The sequence below is a fragment of the Macrotis lagotis genome, chromosome 5 (assembly GCF_037893015.1).
Source record: "Macrotis lagotis isolate mMagLag1 chromosome 5, bilby.v1.9.chrom.fasta, whole genome shotgun sequence".
NCBI classification, from domain to species: domain Eukaryota; kingdom Metazoa; phylum Chordata; class Mammalia; order Peramelemorphia; family Peramelidae; genus Macrotis; species Macrotis lagotis.
In genome coordinates this window covers 232771545-232780253 of record NC_133662.1, presented here as the reverse complement: position 1 = coordinate 232780253, position 8709 = coordinate 232771545, and the positions used below count along the sequence as shown (strand labels likewise).

Here is an 8709-nt window from a genome sequence, read left to right as displayed (position 1 = left end):
CTTGCCCAGGATCACACAGCTAGTAAATATCTAAGGTTGAATTTGAACTTAGGTCTTCCTGACACCAGGTCTGGCTCTATCCCCTGCACTACCTGGCTGTGTGACTTTGGACAAGTCACAACCTCTGTTTACCTCAGTTTCTTTATTTATAAAATGAAGATAATGATGTCTATCTCCTAGTGTTATTGTGATGATCAAATGGGGCCTTTAATTTTTTTTTTAGTAGCTTAACACAGTGCTGGCACATAGTAACCACTATATAAATGTTAGTTATTATTTCTAATAATAATAACCTTTTCCAGTCTCAGTTGTCTTCATCTATAAAATGGGAATAATAATAGTCCGAACCCTTCTTCCCCAATAGGTTTGTGATGAGGATCAAGTGAGATGATATTTATAAAATACTTTACAAATCTTAAAGCACAATACAAGCTATTAAATGGTCTTTCCTGGAAATAGCAGAGGGGTGTGGAAGATGTGGTTTGGTAGATAGAGAGGATTTGGTTTTATGAAGATTTAGCTTCAAATACTACTTCAGAAGCTTGCCAATCATGCAATCATGAACCCTCAGGTGCAGTTTCCTCATTTGTGAAATGAGCACAATGAGACCTGTGATTCTTACCTACCTAGGTTATTGTGGACATCAGATGAAATGATATATATATATATATACCATAGTGTTATGTTAAATGCCATCAGAGGATCTGGGTTCAGATGCCTTTTCTGTTCCTTACTAGCTGTGTGACTGGGTATGTTGCTTGACCTCTCTGGGTCTCTGTTTCCTTACATCTTACTTGAACTTCCTCTATTCCCTGGTGATTCCACCTTTAAATGTCAGAATCATTTGAACCTTCTTCCAGGAGGTCTCTCAGATGCATCTCCCTTTCCCTCTTACCACGGCCACCACCCCATTCAGGTATCTTCCTTTCTACTGGAAAAGAAGACATGATCATGACCTAAGAGTGTCCCAAGAGTAATCAACCAGTCAGGAAACAAGCATTGATTAAACACCTACTGTATACCACTCTGCTATGTTCTGGAAATATAAAGGCAAAAATGAAATAATCCTTACTTACATTCAAGAATAATGAGAAATAGGGAAGGAAGAGAATGGGAGGCAGTGTGACCCAGTAGGAGAATAGTAGAATTGGATTCAAATTTTATTTCTGGTGCTTTCTACCTATGTGATCTTGGGCAAGTAATTTAATTTTCCTCAGCCTTAATTTTCTCACAATAGGGTTGGAATAAATGATCTGATAATCAGAAGATCTGACTTCAAATACAATCTTTGAGGTTTACTACTCATGTGAGCTTGGACATGTAATTTAACTTTTCTCAATCTCAGTTTCCTCAAATGTAAAATAATAGGGTTGGAACAAATGGCCTGAGAATCAGAAAATCTGACTTTAAATACAATCTTTGAGGTTTACTACTCATGTGACCTTGGACATGTAATTTAACTTTCCTCAATCTCAGTTTCCTCAAATGTAAAATAATGGGGTTGGAATAAATGGCCTGAGAGTCAGAAAATCTGACTTTAAATACAATCTTTGAGGTTTACCATCAGTATGACCTTGGACAAATAACAACTAACCTTAGCCTCAGTTTACTCATTTGTAAAACTGGGTGAGGGGAGATTGACTAGATGGCCTTTGATTTTTCTTTTTGGTAGCAAAGATCAAGTCATATGAGTCTCCCCATATTTTTCTGAATTTTTTTTTATAATGTTTCTTATCATGGTTCAAATAATCCATTGACATTCATGTACCCCATTTGCTCAGCCTTTCTTCAACTGATGGGTCCCTGTTGAGTCCCTGTTCTGGAAGTCATATGTTAAGTCCCTTTCTGGACTCCCTTATCTTTTCCCCAGGTGAGCTTTGGAGGGGCAGGAGACAAGGAAGTCAAGTTTTCCCTTTACATCAAGGTCTCCAAGTACTTCCACCACACACAACAGTCCCTAACAGGTCCCTAATTTGTTTCCAGATTTTCATTATTTCCTTCCCACAATCTATCAATAATAATAGGTAGCATTGTATATAGTACTGTAAGATTTGCAAAATTCTTTACAAATATTGTTTTATCTTGACAACAACACTGGGAATTAGGTAATGTTAATTTCCCTATTTTACAGGTGAGTAAATGGAGGCTAGAATTTAAGTGATTTGTTCAGGGTTATACAACTATTACTACATCAATAAATATTTATTAAGAATCTACCATATACCAGTCACTGTGCTAAGTGATGGGAGTACAAAGGTAAAACATGAAAGAATCTTTGCCCTTAAGGAGCGATGGGAAGGACTGCAATGCAGGTTTTAGTAAATATGAGATCTTTATTTTTATCTTTCACCTTTTTGGGGTAAATACCTGGCAGTGGGACTGATAGGTTAAAGAATGGGATCATTTTCATCACCTTTTTTAGGAACATAGATTTGGGGTCAGTTGACCCATACCTTCATTTTACAAATGGAGAAACTGAGGCTCAGGGAGATTTAAGTGATTTGCCTGGAGTTCCACATTTAGCAGCAGAACCAAGATCTGAACTTGGATCATCTGAGTACAATTCCAGTACTCTTTTTATTATATTCGTTCTGGAGTAGGTGAACAACATGGGGTTCAGAAATATTTAGAACCTTATAAAGAAGCAATTATTTCTTCTGTAGACTGAATATATGTATCACATATATAAGTAGTAATATTTTTCAAATATATATAAGTACTGATAGTACTCAGATAGGCTCAAAGGGCTGGAATAACTTTCTCAGGGTCATAGAACTAAAAAATGACTTAGCAATGATTTGAACTTGAAGAGGTTGGGGGGGGGCATTGATATGCACCTTTCAAACAAAGGATGTCATATTTACACTCTGTCCTGAATGGAGGGAATATTGGGAGGAAGGATGGGGGGAGGGAGGAGCTGAAGGACTTTTCCTTCCTCTCTCATCCCCACCTTCCCAAAGTTTTTCTAGAAGCTGCCAGTTGGTTCTTGCTCTGGGCAGCTGCAATCCTTGTCCCATGTGTGTCTCAACCTACCTCAGCTGTCGGTAATATCTGAAAATAGCAGCCATGAGTATCTGTGTGTGATTGGGGGTGGGGAGGGGGAGGTGAAGAGCGGAGCACTAGGATTCTGGATTTGGAATGGGCTCAGTGGGAGTTTTCCTCACTTTTGTGGCATTCCTTTTGGAGTGCACATCTCTCCCCATCTATTGTCATCTGAACTAGCCCCTAAACTGGGAGAATTGGGGAGGGGGAATGCTGTGTTTTCTTGCAGCTGTCCCATTTGGAGAGAGGGGGGCCCATGAGTGTCAGTGACAGGCCCCAGAGACACCTGATCCATAGACCAAATATGGTTGGGAGCCACTGGATTGAAGAGATAAAGGCTCCGGGGTGGGGGGTTGGGAAGAGCAGATCCAGGCGGGCTGGCTTCAGGGTCACACACAGACTGGACTTCTGGGGACAGAGGAGAGAGGTTTCTGGGAGGAAGTATCCCTGACCGTGTCTACTTCGGACAAAGTTAGTGGTGCTTGTTGGGGGGCTGGGGGTGGGGCTAGCAATGAAGGAGGGAGATGGGGGGAATCACGAAGATTTATTAAGTCTTAGGAAAGAAACGAGCATTTGTATTTATGAAAAGCCTCTGCTCAGGTCTTGGGTTGGGATGAAGAAAAAGGGCTAAGTGATGGGGGGGGGGCAGGGAAGTTCAGAGAGGGATGGGGAGAAGAACACCAGAGCTTAATCTAGACTTTACATTGAAGGGATTTGCGTTGTGGGAAACTGTCATTTTACCTTTGGCTAGTTGGAATCATAGATTTAGGGATGGAGGGGACCTTAGAGACCACCCAATCTAATCCCCTTTATTTGACAGATAAGAGAACCAAGGTCCAGAGAGCTAGGGTTATACAGGGAGTAAATAACAGAACTGGGATTTGAACCCAGGTCTTCAGATTCCACCAGCATCACACTGTCCACTGTAGTAGATTGTCTCCCAGTGAAAGACCAAGGCTTCTTCAGTGAGCTGTGGAAGCCTCTGGGTACTTCATAACATTCCCCGGTGGGAAAGATCCCTCCCTTGTTATTAAGGAATAGGTCTGCCCCATTGACACAAACAGTAGAGCAGTCCTAAGTGGTACCAAAACTGCTTTGGAGAATGTGGGAATGATTCTTTTCTCCCCAAATAAGGGTCTATATTTGGAGTCCATCCTGCATTAGACACTCACTAGCTGTGTGACTCTGGGAAAGCCATGTTTCCGTTCTCTGCCTCAGTTTCCTCATCTGTAAAGTAGGGATAATAATGGTTCCTACCTTCCACTTGTGAGGATCAAGTGAGATAAGGTTTGTAAAGTGCTTTCAAACCTGAAAGAGCTGTATAAATACTCATTATTTTTTATTCTTCACTATTTTCCTCCCCACAGATGGAAGATGCTGTGCAGCTGAAGGAGGAAGGGAATAAATATTTTCAAAACCAGAATTATGAAGAGGCCTCCAGAAGCTACAGCCAGGCCTTGACACTGACCAAGGACAAGGCCCTGCTGGCAACTCTGTACCGAAACAGAGCAGCCTGCGGTCTGAAAATGGTCAGGGGGGCCAGCTGGAGGGAGGGGGAGAGCTATGGGTTATGGAATGGGGAGCCTGTGGAATTGTCAGGGAAGTCTGGACTTGTCTGGTCTTCTTCTTCCTTGTGGGTCTCCTTCATCCTGGGACTCTTGGCTTGGCCAACTTTGACTCCTAGAAGGAGGAAGGGCCTATCATTTTCCACCTTGCAAGAAGAGCACTGTAGGATTTTATTTTTGAGGGGGTAAGACCTGATTTAGGTGTATTTAAACCAAGGATCAGAGTTCTGTGCTCTTTAACTTTTGCCAATGAAGCCAAGAAGTATCAGGCTAACTTTTCTTGATGGAAGCTGATCACACAAATTTGGGATAGTGAGGAAACTTTCCTGGTCTTACTTGCTGACTTAATCCCTTCCCACCTCCTCTCAATGTAACCTTCCTCCTCCCCTTCCTGGGTGGATTACTCTCAAGTATCTAGAATTTAGAATTTTGGACCAGGAAGACCTTGAAAGATCATCAAATTCATTTCTCTATGAAGTCCTTACTGATGAGCCTTCATATCTCTTGGATTTGCAGGAGAGCTATGTTCAAGCAGCATCAGATGCATCCAAAGGTGAGTGGTTTCCTCTCCTTGGGCCCAGCAACTTGGCCCTAACCCTCATTCTTTTTTCCCCAAGGTATTCTCAACTTTATTTATAGGAATCAGTCAGTACCATTGATAGGGCATCCCCTACATTCCTCACATGCCTTTGGTAATACTTACAAATACTTCCTCTCTTTGGCATTTAAAGACCTTTCAAATCTGTCTTTAGTTGCTCATTTTAGGTGATTATATCTCACTCCCCCTCACATATCACATAGCTTCAGCAAAACTGCGCTACCTGCCATTCCCCCTGGTATGATGGTGCATTTTCCACTACCAAAGCTTTGCCTGTGTCTCTATTCATTAACCCCAAAACCAAACTCTTCAAAAGACTTTATTGGATTCCCCTGTTTGATTCTACTCCCATTCACTTTTTATTTATTTGGTTTATATTTGTTTTATATTTTTCTGTAGACATGTTGTTTCCTTTTAGTAAATAGAAGTAAACTTTCTGAAGTTAAGGACTATCTCATTTTGGTCTTTGTATTCCCAGCACCTCCACAGTGCCTAACATATAGTAGTTGTTTAATAAATGATCAATAAAGTTGCTTTATTGATTGACTGTATACTAGGTGCTATGGAAAGAAATGAGTGTACATTTCAATTTATCCTATACGTACAATCCTGAGAAGTTATATGGAAAGAACTTTTTGTGAAGGCAATGTACCAAAGAAATTCCTTATTAAAGAAACCTTGCTCTGTGAATAGTTTTTAAAGTTTTTAAATTTTTTTTCTTTTGTTTTGCAATGCCTTTATTCTGAATATATATCCCTCATCTCCCTCTTTCCTAATTGGAAGCAGATCAGCAAAACCAGCCACCATATCAGCCAAGTCTAAAAGTATAGTTCATATTTCATATCCAGAGCTCCCCACCATGTATTGTCTTCCCCACTAGGATGTGAGCTTTTAGAGAGCAAGGACTAGCTTACTTTTCTATTAGTATTACCAGTTTTTAGTATGATGAATTGCACAGAGTATATATTTAATAAATCTTTCTTTACTCATTCATTTGCCACTGAAAAACAAGAAGGGAGCTACATTTTCTCAATTCTTCTTCAGGGCCAAATTTCTTGGTTATTATAATTATTCAGTGGTCAGATCCTGAATCTTTTTATAATGTTGATAATTACATCTTGATGTATCAGTTTTGTAAGTTTAGATTTTCAATATTAGGTTTTGTAAAACGAGGTTCATTTGTACAAAGAAGACAGTTGCTCACCTAGACATGGACTGCGGACACAGATAATTCAGACAAAAAGATAAATAAATATCAATGTTTCTACAGTTAGAAAGTTGGGGCCTGGTGTAGAGAATTGAGAGCCTATTTCTGAGGTCATTTTCCATTTATTCCCTCCTGCCAGCCATCGACATCAATGCTTCAGATGTCAAGGCTCTGTTCCGCAGATGCCAGGCTCTGGAGCAGTTGGGTAAGCTGGACCAGGCCTTCAAGGATGTGCAACGTTGTGCTACCCTCGAACCCAAAAACCGGAACTTCCAAGAGACTCTAAGGCGCCTCAATGCCAGCATCCATGAGAAGGTGGGATATCTCCCTCCCTCCCTCCTCTTCTTCTTTGTTGACCTCATTTTCCCCATCTATAAGAGGGATATAATAATCTCTGTCTTTCTCCATTAATGGATTGTTGTAAGATTATTTTATCATTCAAATCCCTATAGAAATATAAATTCAGTGGTCATCTTGAACAGATGGCCTCTACCTATAGATTTACTGTAAATCTCAGAGAATAAAAATTCATGTATAGAAATATAGCGTCTATATTATGGGGCAGTGTCATCATTGAGCAGGTCTTATAGCATGGGTTTGCTTCCACTTTTATGGAAAGACCTCTGACTTGGGCCTCAGGATACTTGGTTCTGTTCCTAACGCTGACAAAAAGTTGCTAAGCATAGAGGTTCCTTCATTGCTTAGGGGTCCATGAAAAGAGATTGATCTCTGGTACATTGATTGAACAATAGATGGGGTAAATGGAGGTCCTAATGCTAAGTTCAATTTAATTCAGCATTTCTTAAGTATTTATTGAGTGCCATTTGTGTATAGTGGCTAAAGAGTATCCCTAGAAGCTGAAAATTCAATCTCTCAGGGTTCTGGGTAATTTTCAAAGTCTACATATTATAGAAAAGATACCATCCTACCTTGGCAGAGGAAATTTTATCATTAGAGAGTTTTCTATACCAATGGAATTAGAACTCAAATTTCTATCTTATGTTCTAGGCAGTATGATGAGCACCAGGGACACTAGTCTACAAGGAATTATTAAGCATTTACTGTATACTAGCCACTTGTTAAGTATCAGAGAGACAAAGAAAAGCTGGTATTTTGATGAAATAACAGGCAGATAACCATTGTGTACAATATATACACAGAGAAGATGAAGGTAATTTGAAAGGGAAGGCATTGACAGCTTGGGGAGGGGAGAGGGGGAGTAGAAGACAGGACTCCAGTAGAAGACTAGTAAAATACTTTACAAATATTATCTCATTTTCTCCTTACAACAACCCTTGGAGGGAGAGACAATAGTGCACCCCATTTTACATTTGAGGAAACTGAGGCAGACAAAAGTTAAGTGACTTGTCTAGGCTCACACAGCTGGTAAGTGTCTGAGGTTAGACTTGACCTCGGGTCTTCCCAACTCCATGTCCAGCCCTGTAGTCACTGTACCATCTATTCTTTTTGACAAATAGTAGGCATTCAATAATTGCTACTAATTAGTTCCATTGCTGGTAGGAGGAGGAGGTAGGAGAGGGCAGTGATGATGTGAAAATCTGTGGCTGAAGTTTGAATTTAATTGAAAAAGGATCTGATGCCCCTGGTGGCTACCTGAGCTCAGTGATAAAAGGAACAAGAATTGGAGAAACTTTGTCTAATCACACTCCTGAGGCTGTTTGACCTAGGTCAGTCTCTTAACTTCTTTGAGTTCATCTGTAAAATGAGGGGGTGAGACTCCATGCTCTCTGGGGTCCCTTCCAGTTCGAGATGTCTGATTCTATTCTCTTACAATGATGCTGAAGGTCTTTCTTTTCTCATTGTCCTCCTCTTCCTTCCCCTTCTCCTTCCTCAGCTCCATGTCCAGTTTTCCACAGATTCTAGGGTGCAGAAGATGTTTGAGATCTTATTGGATGAGAATAGTGAGACTGAGAAGCGTGAGAAGGTAAGGTCCCTACTCATGGCCCCCCATCTTCTCTCTGTGTCCCCCCCGAATCCTCCTAGCTACTGTCCTCACCACCTTGTGACTCAAGCCAGAGGAACCTCTCTCTCTAATGTCCATCCAACAACAGACTGTGTAGTCCAGGGACCCCTGTTCTTCTGACCAAAAGCAAAGAGATTTTATCTGTAAAATGGGCAGAATCCTGCTATCTCCCTTTTTGTTATTAAGATGCGTCTGTCTTTTTGTGACCCCATTTGGAGTTTTCTTGTTGGAGAAAACTGAAATGGTTTGCCATTTCCTTTTCTAGCACATTTGACTGATCAGGAAATTGAGGCAAATAAGATTGTGACCTGCA

General features: G+C 40.6%; 1 protein-coding gene across 1 annotated transcript in view; it reads left to right on the top strand.

Annotated features, from left to right (window-relative positions):
• The first annotated feature begins 3409 nt into the window (after positions 1-3409).
• Positions 3410-8709, top strand: part of UNC45B (unc-45 myosin chaperone B) — a 28610-nt gene continuing 23310 nt past the window's right edge. Inside the window, exons 1-5 of the mRNA XM_074188916.1 lie at positions 3410-3513; positions 4410-4571; positions 5124-5160; positions 6552-6727; positions 8268-8357. Of these exons, the coding sequence (XP_074045017.1) occupies positions 4410-4571; positions 5124-5160; positions 6552-6727; positions 8268-8357 (465 nt within the window). The 5' untranslated portion in view covers positions 3410-3513. The remainder of the gene's footprint in view (positions 3514-4409; positions 4572-5123; positions 5161-6551; positions 6728-8267; positions 8358-8709) is intronic.